Source organism: Cylas formicarius, unplaced genomic scaffold (genome assembly GCF_029955315.1).
Source record: "Cylas formicarius isolate icCylForm1 unplaced genomic scaffold, icCylForm1.1 PGA_scaffold_8__14_contigs__length_24414737, whole genome shotgun sequence".
Classification (NCBI taxonomy): Eukaryota; Metazoa; Arthropoda; class Insecta; order Coleoptera; family Brentidae; genus Cylas; species Cylas formicarius.
The window spans coordinates 13,579,970-13,601,285 of NW_026844361.1; the positions used below are offsets into that span (position 1 = coordinate 13,579,970).

General features: G+C 34.0%; 1 protein-coding gene across 1 annotated transcript; it reads right to left on the reverse strand.

Annotated features, from left to right (window-relative positions):
• Positions 1 to 1,176: 1,176 nt before the first annotated feature.
• LOC132706460 (protein amnionless-like) lies at positions 1,177 to 20,715 on the reverse strand. Its single transcript, XM_060677809.1, has 5 exons — positions 20,337 to 20,715; positions 16,632 to 16,832; positions 9,859 to 10,039; positions 5,147 to 5,345; positions 1,177 to 1,409 (listed from the first exon to the last, which is right to left on the reverse strand). The coding sequence occupies exons 1-5, from the start codon at positions 20,713 to 20,715 to the stop codon at positions 1,290 to 1,292; spliced, it is 1,080 nt and encodes a 359-aa protein (XP_060533792.1). The 3' UTR covers positions 1,177 to 1,289.
• Positions 20,716 to 21,316: the final 601 nt, after the last annotated feature.

Genomic DNA, 21,316 nt, shown 5'->3' on the forward strand with positions numbered 1-21,316 from the left:
TGGTGCATGAATGCACCACTGGTTTTATCTGCGAAACAAAACTTTGTTATTGCAAGTCTAGACAAGTTAGCCCATGTAGAATAAACATCCAACAATTTGCGTGTTCTTTAGTATTTATTTGTGCTTTGTGCAGTGAACGTTACAGTTCGTAAAATATGGCATTTCCGAGGTATTTGACTCAAAAGGAATCAGAGGCGGCTATGGAGGAGATCGTGATGGATGAGGACAATAACAATGAAAGTCGTAAGTACTATTTGCAGTTACGTATTCATATGTATTGTAGCATTCCATTCCTTGTAAATTTATTCTAAAAATAACGTGAAAAAATATTTATATTTACAGAACATATTGACGCGGTCTATATTCCACCCGACGTGTATACCTTGACGAACAAGATATGAACGATAACATAAATCTACAAGAGTTTGGGGAACCAACTGATATAGTTGGAACTTTCGAGTTACATACATACAACTGTCCTTCAACAGTCCTGTAATTCATGAACTGCTGAACCTGGAATTCAAAAGAAGACGTACGCTTTATGCAAACGACAGGCTTGCTTCAACTGTCAAATGGAAGAAAGGTCTGATTGAGTACACTAACACACCTATATCCGATGAATTTAGATCATGTGAAGAACTAAAAAACAGGCTTTCTGTTGATGACGAAGTGATTTGATTTTAGAATTTTCGGTAAAATTTGTTCAAGACCAAAATTTTGTAGGTATTTTATTGTTCTCGGGTTATCATTCATTGCCACATATTTAGCATTATTGGTCTACTGATGACACTTATTTCCATTTCATTTCATTCATGCCTCACCCTGCGACTTTTTCCTATTCCCAAAAATTACAATTAATTTTGACAAATAAATAACTTTTTGATAAAACTTAAAAGTCAACTTACTTCTTGAACACACCTCGTATTCTCGTAAATTTACTTCTTTTTCTTCTTTAATATACAGGCCTTTTAACATTCTACTTTCAAAGGAAGCATTTAACAAAGAATCGACGATGATTAGACAAAATTACTTTTGCTGAATAGACATCTTGATAAAATTTAATTTTTCAACACACCGCGTATATGAAATAATAACATTGATGATTTCGCCGAAACGGCAAAGAAGAAGTGAACTTTATTTTTTTTACATCTCCTTAAACAACATAAGAATAAAACTAATTCGATTTTTTTTTATTCTTAACAGCACCTTATTAAATATTGCAACTTTTTTCTAATTCAACTATCTTTCATCAATCCGTTAGACAATAAATTAGTAATTATTATTAATTGTTACAGATCTTTAAGTAACAATTCCTCGACATCTTCGGTTGCCTGTGTCGCGTAACTGGCCTTGCTGTCATCCAACTCGATCTCGGAATATTCTTCAGGAGAGCCGGGCGTAATTTCCTTCTAAAAGCGACATTTCGGTAGATTTCCGTATTGATTCACGTATGGAAAAATGTGATGACACTATATTCCGGGATATCATCCGTTCGCTTGTTGAACTCCGACTAGAATCCTGCATCCGACTGGAATCCTGCAGACTTTTCGCTAAAATCTCACTTAGCATCTTCAATGCTCGCGCTCCGAAAACACTTCGAACACTGGGAGGTTATCGGCGGTGCGTGCGGTATTTATATTCTGCGCCGGAGATGGTAACGATGCCGCTTGTGCGGGAGGGGAGGTGGCTCCGCCCCCCGAATTGTCGCGTTGCTAATTTCGCCCGATCGTAGTTGCGATGTCCCCGTTGGCTGCTGCGTATCGCTCTGCTGTTTGATTATCGTTCTCCACGCATTGGATAAATGCAGAGCGTCGTCTCTCGTATTCAGGTGTCCGGACTTTTCTATCTCGATGGCCTCTCGTATAATCCTAGTCCTAAAATCAGGAATATTAACTATTTGTTTGCAAGTACCGAAATCAATTTTATGGCCTGTCTGATGTTGGTGCTGAAACAAAGCAGATGTTGTTTGTTTGTTTCTTATGGCTAGACGATGTTCCTCGAGCCTGGTTGAAATCCTTCTGTTGGTCTGTCCCACATACGTCAGGCTGCACGATCCGCTTGCTACACTGTATACTCCTTGGTTTTCCAGAGTAATTTTTTGTTTTGGGTTTCTTAGTATTGCTCCGGTGGTATGATCAGGTTTGTATGCCGTTGATATGTCGTGTTGATGCCTGCAGGATTTCAGTCGGATGCGGGATTCCAGTCGGAGTTCAACAAGCGAACGGATGATATCCCGGAATATAGTGTCATCATATATATATATATATATATATATATATATATATATATATATATATATATATATATATATATATATATATATATATATATATAAATATAAATTTGTAGTTTATAAACCCAACTGGCATATTTCCTTTCTGGAATTTCTTTCATTATTTCTATACTTAAACAATGATATTTATGATTGTAATATGGCCAAGTTGTGTTGCAATTGAAGCTAGTACATTATCAATCCGACATCCAATTGAAAAAAGAAAAAACAAGACATTACAAACTATTAGCCGTGATTAATGATTATATTTTCACGGCAAAATATCAATGATTTTTTTTTTCTTACTTGGCACTTTTTAAAGTGTAAGTTTAAAATATTGTGTATTTGATTTAGAAATAGTGAAAACACTCCAATCAAAATTGCTGTGTCCATAATTATGTTATACAGGGTGTCTCACAATGGCCTATTTATCACCATCGGAGTTTATTTACAATAAAATAAAATAGCCAGCATTTTAACTGTCGCGAAACTAACAGATTGATATGGTACGGCCACTTATTTCATTTCATTCCATTTATTACACAATTAAACAATTTTACACGTAAAACGCTCTCTGGGCATCTGGATATACATTAAAACTGAACGAAGATTATCACAAAAAACTTATATAAGCTGTAAAATAGATAAACATGACAGGGCGAATTATTTACAAAGATTATGGGAATATTAAATAATATTTTTTTAATAAACTTGGTTCGACACCCATTACACTATAAAGCAAAAGTGGCATCTATAGGAAAAAGAATATATATTTTACACAGTGCCTACTTTCAGCAAAAACATTAGACTACTCATTAGGACATGATAAGTGAACTTTTTGAACATTGGGTAATAAATTCTGGATCCAACCATCAGAAGCAAAAAACAGGTATTGCAAGAGTTCGTTGGTAGCGTGACTTTTATGTTGAAGACAGTTATACAAAAATGCAACTAGTTGAAGTTTTAATAACTAAACGTACGATAAAACACTTATTGCGTAGACGAGATCATAAAAAAAATCCGGTAATATAACTCTTAGATACTACCTTATCACTCCGATTTGAATCCTAGAGAAATAATATGGGCCGAACTTGTAAACAAAGTTGGACGCATATACCAAAGAATGTCCGCCAGATATAAAAATGGTTAATAGGTATATTATGCAACAAGTGCGGTAAACGGCATTTGACTCACGAGTTTATTTGACACGAGCGGAGCGAGTGTTTAATAAACGAGTGAGTTAAAAAGTTTACGGAACGTGTTGCATACTATACTTTTTTTACGACCGTTAGTTTTTGGGTACATTTTCGCAAAACAACACGAATACACTCACTGACATGACTGTCAGAATTGACAAACGTCGAAATTGCTTCCAAATCCGTGCGGTAAAATCCCGGAAATGTCCGAAGTGGCTCGGATTCATGGGAAACGAAACTGACGTGGTAAAATGACGCTTCCCGCACGCTAGATCGGTGGGTAATTAGGTATTCTACAGACGGGAGTAGAAAAAAGTATATTTTTTAACGAAACACTCTGTATATTATTAAATTAAATTAAATTCCCTTTCGAATGACATGTCTATATACCTAAATCTTCGGAAATAAATTCAAATTTCTTTGATAAATGGATTACTTTGCCATAATTCATTTCCCCTTTCAGACTTCAACAAAGATTTACTCACTATTGATTGTGCCGCAAATTTTGTCGATAAAATCGATTCAAAATGGAAGGAAACCTGCATTTTACAGCTGCTTTGATAAACTTGTTTATTATGCAATAGACGATGCAACAAAAACAAAATGTAATAAACGTTTTGGTATATTTTCATGCTTATCCAAATAGTTCCATTGGTAACGCAGCAGATAGCTCGGGTATTGCTAGCAGCACCATTTATAGAATTTTGGTAGATGGTCCTCATGCAGGAGGACTTAATTGCTCCGACGAAGCAAAAAAGGTATTTTCAATAGAAGATACAAGCAAAGAAAAGGAATTTCAATGGAAATTTAGTTTAAATATGTTTTCCTGTTAGAAGATAATAAAGTAAGTTTTTAAATTTATGATGAACCTTCGAATGCTTCAAAATACCTTAATTATGAACAGTGGTACCAACCAGATGTTCACAGATTCACTGTAATGAAGTGGCTTCACCAGAATTACTATTGGTTTGGACGTTTGGGGCCGTGGGAATGGCCAGCAAGATCTCCCGATCTCACGCCATTAGATTTTTACCTATGGGGAGCGTTAAACTCACGCGTCCATTTGACCCCTGTGCAGAGCAAGGAAAAGTTACGTTATCGTAGTGTACCATGCTTTGAATAAATAGATCCATCGAGGATAAAGAAGGTTCACCTCACCGCAAGTGTTTAGAATTTGATGGTGAACAGTTAGAACCTTCGCAGTACCTAATATTTTGTGAGTGTAAATATTTTTTTTATGTTTTTTGTAAAACGGTTTATAACATTTTTCTTAATTTTGGCAAATTTGCTACGTCCACAATTCTAACTTTCCACTAGTCCCAGTGGTAATAAAAATATGTAATAAAAATAAAGAAAATTGATAATTTTTCGAAAACCACCAAAGATAGGTATAGGAACGTATAACATTTTATTTTAGGTAAATTTTTAAAGGTTTTAAAGGTCTTGGAAACGTACTTCTTGTGTATTTTTGGTCTGTAAAGTAACCTTGTTTTAATAGAGTCACAATTAGTCACAACTTCTGCCGAACTAACGAATTGTTTGCTGACATTTCAAGCAATACAAAATCAATGACATGAAAAATTGGGCAAAGTTTACGGAAAAGGTCCTGACCTTGTTTTTTTTTCGCCAAAGAGACGTCTAATATGGCTGTGAGCCACCCTGTATATAGTCTAAATACCTGGTCGTTTTTTTGCGTGTTGGTCTCGTTGCTAGTCGTACTGGTGGAAGGAGTTATTCCGTACACAGGATTCTCAAAGGATTTGTCCAAACTCAGCACCGACCCAGCTACTGATGGGGCTTCGTAGATATTAGCCCTATCTTCCAAATTGTCGTACCTTGCGAACATGTAGCTCGATAGGGGTCGGGAATTTATTAACCTGGAACATCCGTACAAAAGAAAATCCGAGCTAGAAGAAAGAGTGCCTTGACAAAGTCGATCTCGATCTGTGGAATATGAGCCAGGAATAGGACAAAACGTGTTGGTGATAATCAACGCAGTTAAGAATCTGTGTGGCCACAATTGCAGCAGAAGTAGGGACGGAGGAAAGTTATCTGATATGGGAGCGAAGAGGACTTGTTGCTTATCCCAGATATATTTATATTCTATTTTATTAAATTGGTCTCAACAATGTAAGTACAGGGTTATTCATTATATTTTGTGTGTAAATACAAAAGTTTGAAGATTTTTGCTCTATTATCTTATGCAAATGTAAAATGTAATCCATCCATCGCAAGCTATCAAAATGACAGCAACATCATTTTCTTAAATGGAATGCCCTATATATTATTAGCTTAAATCCTATAGTTTATTGACATTTTTTGTTTAAAAATGGTCAAGTTTGCCTTGATGGCAACCACGTCATCTATGTTTGCAAATGTTTTAACAATGTTTTACTTTTGACAACTAATCAAAACTAAAGATCTGCAGCGTAAGTTAAATAATTTTTTTTTCTATCTTTCAAAAGTAACCCTGTAGGTGGGTGTCAAAGTCTAATGAATAACCCAGTACAAATAAATATAAAAGTTGAAGAGATCTTTAGGATGCTCAAAAGAACGTGACAAATAATTTTGCTTTTTGAAATTGTGCAACTTTTTTGGCACACGATGAGACAAAAGTCTGCGATCTGGATCTTAATCTAAAGAAAAGCCAGTATCTAATGATCCAAGAAGAAGGAAAATATCTAAAAGTAAATCAAGAAACAATAAATCGCGAAAGAATGTAACTATCTGGGTGTGACGCTTACCGATCATAGACAAAATTGCAAAGGGACGATGAACAATGCTTCATTCTTGCTTTACAAATCGTAATTCCATAGAAACAACTTATCGGAAACTCCATCGTTTCAAATTTTGGAGACATTTGAATGGGTATTACCACATGCCACGTTACTCAAAAATTGAACCCGCAATAATAGTATATTATGCAACAAGTGCGGTAAACAGCATTTGACTCACGAGTTTATTTGACATGAGCGGAGCGAGTTTTTAATAAACGAGTGAGTTAAAAAGTTTACCGAACGTGTTGCATACTATACTTTTTCTACGACCATTAGTTTTTAGGTACATTTTCGTAAAACAACACGAACACACTCACTGACATGATCGTCAGAATTGACAAACGTCAAAATGCAAAGCGTGGGAAATATCTCCGAAAACATCCGATTGCTCCCAAATCCGTGCGGTAAAATACCGGAAATATCCGAAGTGGCTCGGATTCGTGAGAAACGAAGCTGACGCGGTAAAGTGACGCTTCCCGCACGATAGATCGGTGGGTAATTAGGTATTTTGCAGACGGGAGTAGAAAAAACTATTTTATTGTTTAATGAAACATTGATAAATGAAGATGCATTTGACGAAATTTCTTTAATAAGGGAATTTGTAATGGCTTGAAAATTTTGATAATTGTACGAAAAGGCAACTGGGGTTTAAAAACATATTTTTGATGGTTGATATTCGACACTAATGCAGAGGAACAAAGAGTATTTTCAATTATAAACAACTTTTGGAGTAGCGAAAAAGGTTAAATTCATGTGCAACGGGAATTTAACTTGTTTGGAGTTTTACAAAATGATGTTGCTCTAGGCGGTCGAAATAAGTATTTTTTTAAACAATTGGGGGGAGGGGGTACGTTCGGGGCAAACTTTGATCGAAATGGGATCACGAACAGAAGATATTTACGGGAAAATGATTGGGAAAACAGGAAGCTTAAGATGGAACTTTAATAATAACCAACATATATTTGAAGATCCGATGGGATAATGGAAGCACACTTTGAGAGAACGGTAACAAATTCATAATCTGATTACTGTCTGTAAAAAGCAACGAATATTGATCGTTGTTTGTTTAAATGTAGATAACAGGAATTCACGGCTGATAAAAGTTTCGCGATTTTTCGATTCGTTTATAATTCCTGATAACAAAAATCATTAATAGCTAGTTGGGCGTGTTTTTCCTGGAAAAAATATGGAAATGTGTATAGATAAATCGAATTTGCCAAGATATCCTTTTTTTTGGTTAGATTTCATCATTTGGTCGGTTTAAAAGAGTATTATGTCTTTAATAAGTTACAAAACAACTTTTTTAAACGTCGATAAAATTAAATAATGATTAAATTGTTTGATATCAAGGAAATCTTTTATATACGTCAAGTTTATCAGAAGCACTCTTAATTTGTTTACCAAAAAAAGTAAATTAAAAAAAATAATAAAAAAACAGTATTCATAATTATCAAATTTTAAGCTGCCTATTTTTGGAAGGTTATTTATGTAACTTGAGCAAGCCACGTACTTTTTTTTCATTACCTATTCTATTTTTCATTACCTGTTCTACGTGTTTAGAAAAAAAAAACAACAAAGAGACCTGTAGTTAACTACTTCCAGTTTGTCTCCTTTTTTCAATAAGCGTTCAATAATACCAACTTTTAGGCACTCTGGGAAACATTCTGAATCGAATATTCCCATAATTGCTTTTAAGTTTACGCTCCTTATGTGGTCCCAATCTAGGTGATGTTTTAACTTTAAGTTTTGTATTGTTTTTTCAACCTCAGAGGAAGACACGTGGCTTAAATACATCGAGCTATGCAAAGTAGGGATGTTATTCTTGTATTTAGGTATTTGTTTGATTTTCTTTGCAAAATGTTGACCCAAGACGCTATAAAAGTTATTAAATTCGTTTGACATTTCACGGTCTTATTAGTAGATTAGTATAGATGGTACCGTTCTGATTTTTTATTTGTTTGACATAACTTTCTTTCGGAAGAATTCCTTCTCACTTATTTTGATATGGATTCTGACCTTGTTTTTACATGAATTGCATCTTGTTGTTGTTATTAAGTTTTAAGTAAGTTTTATGTAAGTTGTTAAGTTTTTTTTTGTATTATCTATCATTTACACATAACATGAAGCAAAGGCTTAAACATTTAAATAATATTTTGGTTGATTTTACTGCCACCACGACAGAAGACGACCTGGCGTTACATTTGACACGAAATGGTTTCTTAATTAGAAATGCAAGAAAAATTACTCAAAAAAACTCTAGACAAATCCTTTTTTATAAGCTAGTGTATTCGAAACTTGAATATGGTAGCATAATTTGGAAGCATTGTTATAGTAAATGTATAATAATTAAAAAAATGAAAAGAAATTCCTTAAATTTGCGAGAGGGAACCCTAAACAACAGAACCATAATCACTCAGTTACTGTATCTTTTAAAAATCGTTAACAATCTAGCATTCAACAATGCAATATTCAGTTCGCTATACTTAAGCGTCACGAATAAAACACGTTTGAAAGGTTACAGGAACTTTACAGCACAATATCAATAAATTGGGTGTGACAGAACACAAAATTCAATAAAGAATAAAGGTTATGTAATTAACTGACATTGACAACTATATGCATGGCCTACTAGTACATAAACAAAAAATGGCGTATATTTCCGCATTTTGTGGCACCTTTGCATATTAGATTGTATTACTCCACACCTTTTTAAAACAGGCTTTAGATTTTTTTGTTTGTTTTAGTTTTTGGGAATATATAATAAATAAGTCAATTTTAGGACAACCTTTAACACGGTTCTAATTTCAGGGGCTCTCTGACTTTAAGCATTTGCAGCATAGTTAGAACAAAACTAATATGCACGTCCTAGGCCGGGATTTTGTAAAGGATCAGTATTCTTGTAGATGACATTTTAAATTCAAAAAATTTTTTGAGCTAGGTCGCCTTCTTTCTGGATATCTTTGGAAATATACATTTAACGCCGTCTGTCGATTTTCGTTACTTTCAATATAACGTGTTATCATGTCGTACATTTCAAAATTTTCATTTTTATAGCTTGACGACGACGCCATTTTGACACTTGGGCTTGTGTATCACGACAATTGTGTTTATCTGATCATAGCTACCTAGACAGATACCGTAAAACTGCATAGGTCAGAGTTAAGCACAGCCTACTATGGTAATTATTAAAAATTGCAGATATCTTTTTGACTACTTAATAAAAATAGGTGTATGGCACATCGTTTGACAGGAAATTTTATTAGAAAACTATTTTTTTTAAAAGCATATTTAAAAAAATATAACTTTGTGTTAAATCTCGTGAACTAAAGGCTTGAAGACAAAATCGGTGAAACTTAAAAATCTTCGAAAAATGTTTTTAACAAAAATCTCTATCTTTACAAATAAAAAAGTTATAGAGAGTTTTTAGAAATATTTTGTAGAATCACCCTGGAGCTCAGAAACGCTTTGACATATCATGATGCAGTTTTTGTTTTTCTACTTCTTTCGAAAATCGAACCCGTAACGTGCTTATTAGTTTTGTGCTAACTATGCTGCAAATGCTTAAAGCCATAGAGGCCCCTCGAATTTGGACGACCTTGTACATATAACGTACCTATTACTCCAATTGACGTTTGAAAACTTCGGCGAATACACCAAAAACAGGACGCCAAACACGAGCGCAGCTCCGAAGAAAGTGCCGAATATCATGGAGATGGTGTTCCGGTAACCCTCGCCTTGTTCAAAATAAGGACTCGAAACAAACATTTGAACATTTTCGACCAGAGAGCTTCCGTCTAAAAAGCGCATTAGATGTGGCAATTTCATGTACCGCGTGGAGTGTTACACCACTTTAGATATTTTAATTTAATTTAATATTTTAATACATGTACTATGTATCGAGAGGCAATACTTGGTGTACCTTAATTTTTTTGAAATACACCAGTGGCGGGCGTATACGGAATTTCACCTGTCTATTTTGGCACACATAGATGGTACGTCACTGATTTCTGTTAAAATAAAAATTATGAAATACACCAGTGGCGGGCGTATACGGAATTTCACCTGTCTATTTCTGTTAAAATAAAAAATTATTCTTACCAGCTTTAATCATTTCTAAAGAAATTTAATTAATTAATAGATAGATAGAAAATCATTTTTTTTTTAAAGAGCTACATAAATTGGCCAAAAATTTAAATTAGCAGTTTGGGCGCCAAATCCCACTTCTATATAAAATATTTGAATTTTTTTAATGCCGTTTCGTCCAATTGTAGATTGTAGCTTTAACGGAAACGTGGTTTAACGACTCAATTTACACTAACGCATTATTTCCTAGTCACTACTTAAGTTATCGCAGTGACAGATCTTTCTCTTCTAGGGGCGGATATAACCTGAGAAATGCAAATATTTCAGCATTGAATGACTTTCTGCTCGTTTTCAATTTAACTCAGTACAATTTCTTGATCTTGTTTTTTATAATAACATCTGTTGAGAGGTCTACAGATTGTTTAGTGTCTTAAGCACAGGCGTCATCCTGCGTTGAATGTTTTTTGTAAGCTGAACTTCAGTCACAGTTTAAAACGTAATTTTCCGACATTATTTTGTGATGAATATAATTTCTGGAATGCCAATTTCCATCTAATGAGTCATCGTATTGGACCTTCCTTGAATCTTTTGACAAAGTCAATGACGCCTGCACTTACTTTTACTGTAAACTTTACAACATTTTCGATGAATATGTTCCTAAGCTAAGCGAAAGTATCGCCCGTGGTTCACGCAGGATATAATCAAGAAAATCCACTTAAAATCTAAATATTTAAAAAATTTAAAAGATTAAGAATGATCTTGATCTTGATGCTTGATGATCTTGAATTTAAGCTATTAAGGGCCAAAATTTACTCAGCTCTTAATAATTCTTATAAATTGTATGCATGGTCTGCGGAGTGTCGGATTGAAAACTGATCTAAATAAATTTTGGTGTTTTATTTGGTGTTTTATTTTGCATGTTGACAAGCTTCACCCAGATACTACAACTCCGCAACTACAGAGTAGCTAAAGCTCCTTTTCTGAGAGGTTATGCATTCCTCTTTTAAGGTTACAATTAAAGAAAGTAACCCAAGATCCAACTTTATGGCCAGTAAGAACACACCATGAATACCAAATTTCCGAGTAATTGCCTAGAATCGTCTGGATCTACTATGAACAACGTTTTAGCAATAGTGTTAATCTCTGACAGATGTTTCTGTCATGCATTCGAACGTTAAATGTCTTTCTAAGAAGACTGACCGACTAAACTTATCTTTAGAAAAGGTTTCATTAAATTTTATTTATATTTTTATATTTTATTTTATAAGTGATATTTTTCTCTATTGCTTCTTCTTCTTTTTAATTTGAAACCAGCAATCTAGACCTTATAAGCTTAGTAAAGAAAGGAATGGAATAAAACGACTAAATGATATTTTAATATGTGTTTATAGAACTTGTCCGTGCGACTTCCATTTGTTTTTAGACTTATTTGAACAACTTCTTTCGTACTTATCTCAGCTTAACTGTACTCTAATTTTCTCATTCACAAACTTGGCGGACTCAGATTGCACCATTGAAGTTCTAGATTTCTGACCATAAAGCACACACATATTAAGAATAAAAAATAATCCTTCTTTTAAAAAAAATCAAAATATTTTGCGACGCAAGAAAAGATTCCGCTTGAATTAATATTTACAAAAATAAATATCAAATAAATAAAAAAAAATAAAATCTAATAAATTTCAAATATCAACATAAAATCAAGTTGTGACATCGCGCAGCATTTCAGATAATATAATAGATAATATTTGATTTTCAGACTTCAACTCAATTGATTTTCTAAATTGAAATCACAGTTATTTTGATAAATGCTTTAGTTTATCATTTTAACTTTAAGAAATTCGTCTTGCTTACATATCTATAATATAAACAGCCGATTATTTGTTCTGATCTTTTGGTGTCCCTTTTGACACATTTATATAAGGCCTATTTGGCCCCCAGTACATTCTCAGATCAATTTAAGTGTGCAGAAGTGATTCCACTTTTCAAAAAGGCAGAGCAAATATGATGTAAACAACTACCGTCCTATTTCAATATTGCCTGTTTTTAGCCAGATTTTTCAAATTATACTGAAGGAGTTGCTGTTAGACTACTAAAAATTTCATTTTTTTCTAATGAACAGTGATTACAATCGGTTTGTCAGAGTCGGTCGAATCTTTTTTCGAATCGTATTTCACTGACGTTGGTCAGAGTGTAGAGCGTAGATAGTCACGGTGTTCCGCATGGATCGGTTTTATATGAATGACTTTGCCCATTTTATTAAGTCCATTAAGTGTACAGTATTTGCAAACAACACCGCAACAATCTGCGGAAATTCGTCTCTGAAGAGTTGAACCGAAATAAAATGCAAAACCTCTTAGTTTACCATATGGGGTGGATCTAGCTATGCAGTCAGAGTGTTTCGTCTTAAAAAAAAGGTCTCCCTCTTGGTTTGGACTATAGAGAATCCTGTAGGGCACAGTTTCATATTATGACTTTACCATATACTTTCATATAAGGGGTGTTTTTTTTTTTCGATGTATGGAACTTTAAGTTGCAATAAAACAACGATGGATTATTCGATTGACATGAATTTTATTTATCCGAAAGATAATCTTGTGGCATTACATTTCAAATATGATTTCTGGCATATGACCGTCTCGGCTGGCGCGGATGTAGTCCAATCTGGACGTCCAATTTTCGATGACTTTTTCCAACATTTGTTGCCGTATATCGGCAATAACACGGCGAATGTTGTCCTCCAAATGGTCAAGCGTTTGTGGCTTATCCGCATAAAACAATGACTTTACATAGCCCCACAGAAAGTAGTCTAGCGGTGTTAAATCACAAGATCTTGGAGGCCAATTCACAGGTCCAAAACGTGAAATTAGGCGGTCACCAAACGTGTCAATAAATCGATTGTGGCACGAGCTGTGTGACATGTTGCGCCGTCTTGTTGAAACCACATCTCCTGGACATCATGGTTATTCAATTTAGGAACGAAAGTGTTAGTAATCATAGCTCTATACCGATCACCATTGACTGTAACGTTCTGCCCATCATCGTTTTTGAAGAAGTACGGACCAATGATTCCACCAGTCCATAAAGCGCACCAAACAGTCAGTTTTTCTGGATGTAACGGTGTTTCGACATACACTTGAGGACTAGCTTCGCTCCAAATCCGGCAGTTTTGTTTGCTGACGTAGCCATTCAACCAGAAGGGCGCTTCATCGCTAAACAAAATTCGCTTATGAAAATCGGGAAGAACGGCAATCTCGTTTTGGGCCCATTCGACGAAACTACGCCTTACTTGATGATCGTTTGGTTTCAATTCTTGCACGGGTTGGATTTTGTAAGCACGTAAACCAAGATCCTTCCGCAAAATCTTCCATAACCAGGATGGACACAGATCCACTTCCTGTGCTCGATGGCGGATGGACTCATTCGGGTCTTCCTCAATGCTAGGCTCTACAGCAGCAATAGCTTCTTCTGTACGCACCGTACGGCGTCTCTGGGGATGCGAGTTATCAATAAGAGTAAACGTGGTGCGAAAACCTTCCATGGTTCATGGTTAATCGAATTAACTGTTCTGATGGAAGATTTTGTCGACGATAAAATGGACGCAGTGCACGTTACGTATTCCGTACAGAACCATTATTTTCGAAATAAAATTGCACTATCTGCAAGCGTTGTTCAGGCGTGAGTCTATTCATGATGAATTGCCAAACCAAAATGAGAATAAATCACTTGACAGCTGTTAAATCGGTCGCCATCTTGAACAGTAATGCCAACTTAAAGTTCTATACATCGAAAAAAAAACACCCATTACAAGCGCCTAATCGAAATACATTCTAATTAATTAAGTTTTTCTGCTCAGGCTGTAATATAAAACTTCTTGGTAACAATTCTTTTCAAATTTTTAACCTGTGTAGCCTGTCTACTTTTACAAGTTTGTCTCGTTCTTTTTACACTTTTATTTTTTATACGTTTTTGTATATTTTGTTTTGACATTTTGTATACTCTGGTTAAATAAATAAACCTAAACCTAGACCTAATATTCGAGCAAAAATATGGAGTGCCTGAAAACTGAAGCTAGATTATCAGTTAATGGATAGTTTGAATAGGAACGACGATAGTACGCAACATTCGTGACATAATATTTTTAAGGCAAATTTAATAATCAAACGTTGCATCATTCATTTAACCTACGGAATAAAAAGTAACGGTACGGATGTTTTCATCTCGTACGAAAGCCCGAGCCGTTCTCATACTATTAATATATATTTACAGTTCCTTTTCAATTTTTCGACATCTAATTTCACGGTGCTTGCGGTCATTCTTTAGGTTGTTGCTCCTATTTGTTAACTCAAAACAATTAATGGTGTTAAACCGGCGATTATCTCCGATTACCGAATCGAAACGTAACAATATTTTAATCGTTCAAGTGACATTTATTATTGATCGCGATATTACAGATATCTGCTATGTTTCGGATTAACTGTTCGAGAGTGATTGCAATTATTGTCGACAAAAATTTACAACAGAATTCTAAAATCCTCTAAAATTTTGCCCAAAAACCAATATTCACTTGTTGCTTTCGAAAAATCGATGAAACGATCAGCGTTGAAAAAAAAATTTTTTTTGTCTGTCCGTTCTCCGTTTCTCCGTTCTCTGTTCCATAGTTTTTCGACGATACCTTCCGTACGGTTTGTCCATCTATTTTTTTTTTATTTTGGCTTCTTAAACTTTTATCCCTGATAATTATTCAAGAATGTACAGGGTGTCAAAAAAACTGAAAAAAGGGTCCCCGTAACAGTGAAAATTGGCTATAACTAAAAGATGTTAGTTTCTTTTAAATGAAGATATAGCCCGTATAGATAGCTAAAACTTTTGTATTTACGATTTTTGCTTATTTTAAAGAGTGTTCCCGATATTCCATCCTACATAAGAAATGTGTTAAGTGTCCTAAATTCGCAGATATCGACTTCAAGCTTAGTAGATAGGTAAAAGTCGTTTCCAAAAATCACCTTACTTTTTGAACACATTTCGTATTTGGAATAGCTCTTACGTATTATACAGGGTGACCCAGGGTTAAACCATCTTTCTTCCCATCAACATATGTCCAAGGTCCAAAGTAATTTTGTTTTAACTGTGGTTTTTAGATGCACATACACATATTTCATCATATTTTTTATATAATCTAATTTCAGAGAGAATCTGAATTATGGTTCAGTAACATTTGCCTTTTAAATTTATCTAATTTTTGAATTTTAATTTTCAGATTGAGTTGACATTTATGAAACGTCTTGTGAATCGGGTTGCAAGTATGTTTGCAAGTATGTTTATGTGATTTTAGAAGTCAAATTTATTTTATGCCAGTACCGTGGATAAATGAATCAGTACCGTGGAACGGAAAATTTGAAATTTGAAAATCTTAAAAATGTTAAATAAAACACGTAACGTAAAAGTAAAGCTCCAATATAAAATCTTGTTTTGTATTAATTGTACAGAGACGTCACAGAGGGTAACTGGAAGTTAGGAAAAATCATTGTGCTACTTTTTTGTATGTTTCATATTTAAAAATGCGTTAAATTTTAAAGACAAAAGTTATTGAACTGGAATTCAGTGTTAACTTAAAATATTAACTTAATTTTTTTAGTTCGATAGTAGAAATCTATGAGGTCACTACTTTAAATCATATATTGCGACAAAAAAAAAATTAAGAATTTATAGATAAAACTTAGAAATGGACATGGTAGGTCCTCTCTGAATGACAAAAAATTATATCATCTAAAAAATGTGATGAAATATGTTCATAATTAAAAACTAATTTCATTAGATTAATTAATCACCAGTAAGAACAGAGAATACAAGACCTAAAAAATCACAATTCACAAAGAATCACTCACATTTGTCTATGTGAAAAAAAAATATTTTTACCTGATCTTTGACATTTACACTTAAACCATGAGTGACCCAGTATATGTTTGAAAAGCTAATAATAAGCCTAACGAAGTTATTAAAAGAAATACGGAGTGCTACATTTAAAAAACACAAATTAAGTCTATATCTCAAACTTTGTGACGTTCACAAAAAAAAACTGACTACGCCGCTGTATTCTAGTGCAAAGTGTTTATGAAATGCATCTGGAACTTTTCGAGGAATATAAAAATACCTTAATATGCTCGGTGATCTGTTGCTATGATATCTTATAAGTATAAGTTCATCCAGACAGCATTCTTGTCTAATCTTGAATAAGATGCCATTCCGTAATAATCGGGCCACCCCATACATATGAGCAGAATGTTCAACTGAAACACTTACCGCGCAAAAGGTCGTTGTAAAAATCACTAATTTCGTCCAAACTATTTCCAGAATACGTTTTTTCGGTGAAAACGACTTGAATGTATTCTCTGTCACTCTTCGCAACTTTGCTGGCGTACGTGTCAGACGTGTATCGTTTGAGTCGTTCTTTAATGGCCGATAATTTGAAACCGGGCTTCCATTTCATCAACACGTAGCCTCCTATACGACAACGCGATCTTTAAATTAACATTTTGTGAAAAGGAATTAACAACAATGAACTAAGCACTTGAGACATTGATGCCTAAAAATCAATTTAATTATTTTTGACCCTGATAGCAAGATGTATATGTATATGGTCTCGATATTTACATTTTGTCAATTATTATTTAAACATTAATTTTGTTTGTTTTGCCAAGACTGCTGCGAAAACAGCGCCATCTAAACACAAATCTATCAATTAGTTGCGCATTCAACAAACAAATTAACAATAGAAAGTGAGGTTATTCTTAGCTGTTAATTATTAAATGACTTTGCATTGCATAGAACAAAATAAGTTCTTAGTTGTCAATTCGTTTGCATTTTTTGGGTTGAAGAAAACCAGTTCCTAATTGTTAAATTATTTTTTTAAAAAATAAACACTCTTAGTAGACCACTGACTACTAACTAAATCTAATTAAATTTTTCTATATTGTAATACTTATCTAAAGCATTGTCTTTTATTATAATTGTATATCTTTATTACTTAATATATTTCTGATTATGGTAATTATCTATACTTTTTTTTAAACTAAGCAAGAAAAAGTAATTAGTCGAAAAATATTAGCCAGGCATAGGTATTGTTATACAGGGTGTTTTCTAAATTAATGTCAATAATTAAGGGTCAGATTTTTGGGTCCATTTTAAAAAATATTTTAATGAAATTTGGAACATATGTACGTACCATGTTTTAAGAGGCATTATTTAGTGAACCACATTTAGAAAAAATATACCCATCGCGGGAGTACGGAATTTCAACAGACATTGATTTTACGCCCCTGAGTTCTCTTAAAACACAATCGCCAAGCATTGCTAAAGAAATTTTATTTCTTGATTTTTTTCAATGTTTTAAAATTATTTCTTTAATATTAAATCTATATAAATATTTGTTGCGTAAATTATTTCCTTAATATCTGAATATTAGTACTTAAATTACATCCTTAATAATAGATTCTATATAAATATTAGTATTTAAATTATTTCCTTAATAATATATCTATATAAATATTTGTGCTTAAATTATTTCCTTAATAATAGACCTTATATAAATATTGGTACTTAAATTATTTTCTTAATAATAGACCTTATATAAATATTAGTATTTAAATGATTTCCTTAATAAATATTTGTGCTTATGTTATTTCCTTAATAATAGACCTTATATAAATATTAGTGTTTAGATGATTTCCTTAATAAATATTTGTGCTTAAATTATTTCCTTAATTTAGACCTTATATAAATATTAATACCTAAATTATTTTCTTAATAATATACCTCATATAAATATTTGTATAATATTAATAAATTTATAATAGTATATAATATAATATATAATATAATATATATAATATAATAATATATAATAAATATTAATAAATATTTGTACTTAAATTATTTCCTTAATAATAGACCTTATATAAATCTTAGTTAAATTATTATGTATGGTCATAACAATGTCGTTAATATGACAGCGTGCACAAAATTCTTATCGTTATTATTTATCACTTAAATAATTGTCTGTCTGTTTTATTAAAATACTTCAAAAAATAGAAGTACGAATACAAAGTACGTAAACTTAAATAGATAAAATAAAGTTAAATTGAAATATATTTTATTTTTGAAAAACTTTACCACACTATATCTCAAAGGTTAAGATGTTTAGAACATGTGTTCATATGAAGTCTTCTATTTAAAATGGTCCCAAAAATGGCCCCCTTAATAATTGACATTCATTGAGAAAAAAAATACTAAGACTAGATTTTTATAGATATCTTGAGTTATTGAGGTTGTGTAGATAACTGAAAAGTTAAACAATTTTATTCAAAAAAGAAACCCCCAAAGTATAATAAAATATTTAAAATTTCCCGTTTTTCTTTAAATAATTTTTACTTTGTGCTAAGCAATTTATTGCACCCGCATGCTTCCACAACTAATGGAAAAAATGCCACAAATATATCCAATAAATTTAGGAAGAAAAAGGAATGTAAGAATATAAAAGAATATAAATAGTAGTAAAAACTACCAAAGCTCAAACAATAAAATTCAACACCTGAGGGTATTTGAATGTGCAGAACTTCGAATGTCCTATTCATTTTTGTTGCGACTGATTGCGCATGTCGAACTTAGCTAACAGCAGTGTTGTCAGATTTCCCCTTTTAAGTCCCCTTAGTCGAGAAATTCAGAAAAGATAAAAATAAATAAAAACCAAACGAGTGATCTTTTTCAGAAAGTGTATTTACTGTCCAGAAAATTTAAACTTAAAACACTGGGTATAGAAAATAAAAGCGGGGAGACAGAAAAAGTTCTGAATAGATGGAAACAGTACTGCGAAGAACTTTACGGTGACAATCGAGATCTACGAGGAGAATATTCAGAACAATACCAGAAGCCAAACAACATCTGAAGACAAATAAGTCACCAGGAGTAGATCACATAAACGCCGAAATATTAAAGACACCGGAGGAACTGGCGATAGACATACTATTGGACATTTGCAACAAGATCTGGCATACGAAGACATGGCCAACAATCAACCGAATATAATTCCCATATGTTATTCTGCTTTATTGATTATAAAAAAGCATTCGACTGCGTAAAATCGAAATGCTTGTGGCAAATACTGAGAGAAATGGGAGTAGCGAATCACCCAACAAGTCTAATTGGGAACCTATATGAATCAAATGAAGCCATAGTGGGAATAGATAACTACTCATCGCAGACTTTCAATATACAAAAGGGGGTGCGACAAGGATGCATATTGTCCCCCAGGATTTTTAACGCCTACGGCGAACACATACTCTGAAAAGCCCTAGACGATTTCGAGGGAGGAGTGTCAATAGGTGGTAAAAAACTGACAAACCTACGATATGTAGACGATACAACGTTGCTGGCGAGAGATGAGACCGAAATGAGGATGACAGGATGACGTTTAACAGAGTGGAAAGTGAAAGTGCTAGGATGGATCTGGAAATAAATCTCAGCAAGACTAAGCTCATGGTGATTGACAGAGAGGGAATCCTTCCACGTCCGAACATCACAAACATAGATTTAGATGATGAATTTGTGAACCAAGACGGGTCCGAAAAGGAAATAAAAATACGAATAGCAATGGCGCGAGCAGCCTTGAGCAACCTCACCAGAATATGGAACATTCTCAATCTTTCTGTATGGAGCGGAATCCTAAACTATGAAAACACCAGACATATGAAAGATCGAATCTTAACATGGAAAGCTAAAGTTGATGGATGTACACGATTCCGTGAGATCACAGTTTCTCAGACATGAGAATACCACTGAGAAGAAGAATTCTATTTATTTTAATTGCAATGAATTTCACATTGCTAGCGGGCAACGTCGTGTGTTTTCTGGATGATATTTCCGAAAAACTGGCCACAGCACACGGAAAACCGGGGTTGTGATCAAAAAAGAGCCTTCGGATAACACATTTACAAAGACGAATTTACTAACCGCACAGCTTGTATTCGGAGCAGAAACCCACTGGATTGACGGGGTGAAGACATTTGGAGTCGAAAAGTTGTTTCCGATCGCACAACACACTCCTTGTTTTCGAACACAGGCAACCGGTAGGGTCTCGACAGGGTGTGTCATCTACCCTAATCCTTTTCGATATCCTGAAGGAGTCCCGTCCGTCCTCTGAATCCAGAAACTCCTGCAGTCCGTCGGTATTGTAGAAATCGCTTCCGATTTTGAAACTTTTAAAAGTGTCTGTGCTGTGGAACATAAACTGAGCCACGCTCGAGTTAAGCCCTTTGGGAAATATGACGTCATCGTTTTGGCAGGGCAGGCGTTCCGTGTGTGGAACGGCGCTGTTGTCGGCAGTTTCCATGCTGGACCAGTTGTCAAAATCCTCCCAGTATTTGAATTTTAGCTCTTTCAACTCCACGCCTAAATGTGGAAACAACACGAATACTTTCACTGACGTGGCCGTCAGAAATGACAAACGTCAAAATTCAAGCCGTGCGATAATATCTCAGAAAATATCCAAAATATCCCGGAAATATCCGAAGTTTATTATGCAACAAGTGCGGTAAACGGCATTTGACTCACGAATTTATTTAGCAAGATCGGAGCGCAGCGGGGCGAGTGTTTGATAAACGAGTGAGATAAAGAGTTTTTCTACTCCCGTGCTCGATGCGTCACTTTACCACGTCAGTGTCGTTTCGCACGAATCCGAGCCATTTCGGACATTTCCGGGATTTTACCGCACGGGTTTGGGAGCAATCGGAATGTTTCGGAGATATTTCCGACGCTTTGAATTTTGACGTTTGTCAATTCTGACAGTCATGTCAGTGAACGTATTCGTGTAAGTGGGCCTGTAGTAAACGTAAACAATTATTGGATTTCTGAAGAACGGGTTTAATTATAGAGAAATAGTTCTGGCTTTATTTAGAATAACATTACTATTGATAATTTTTCATATAATAAAA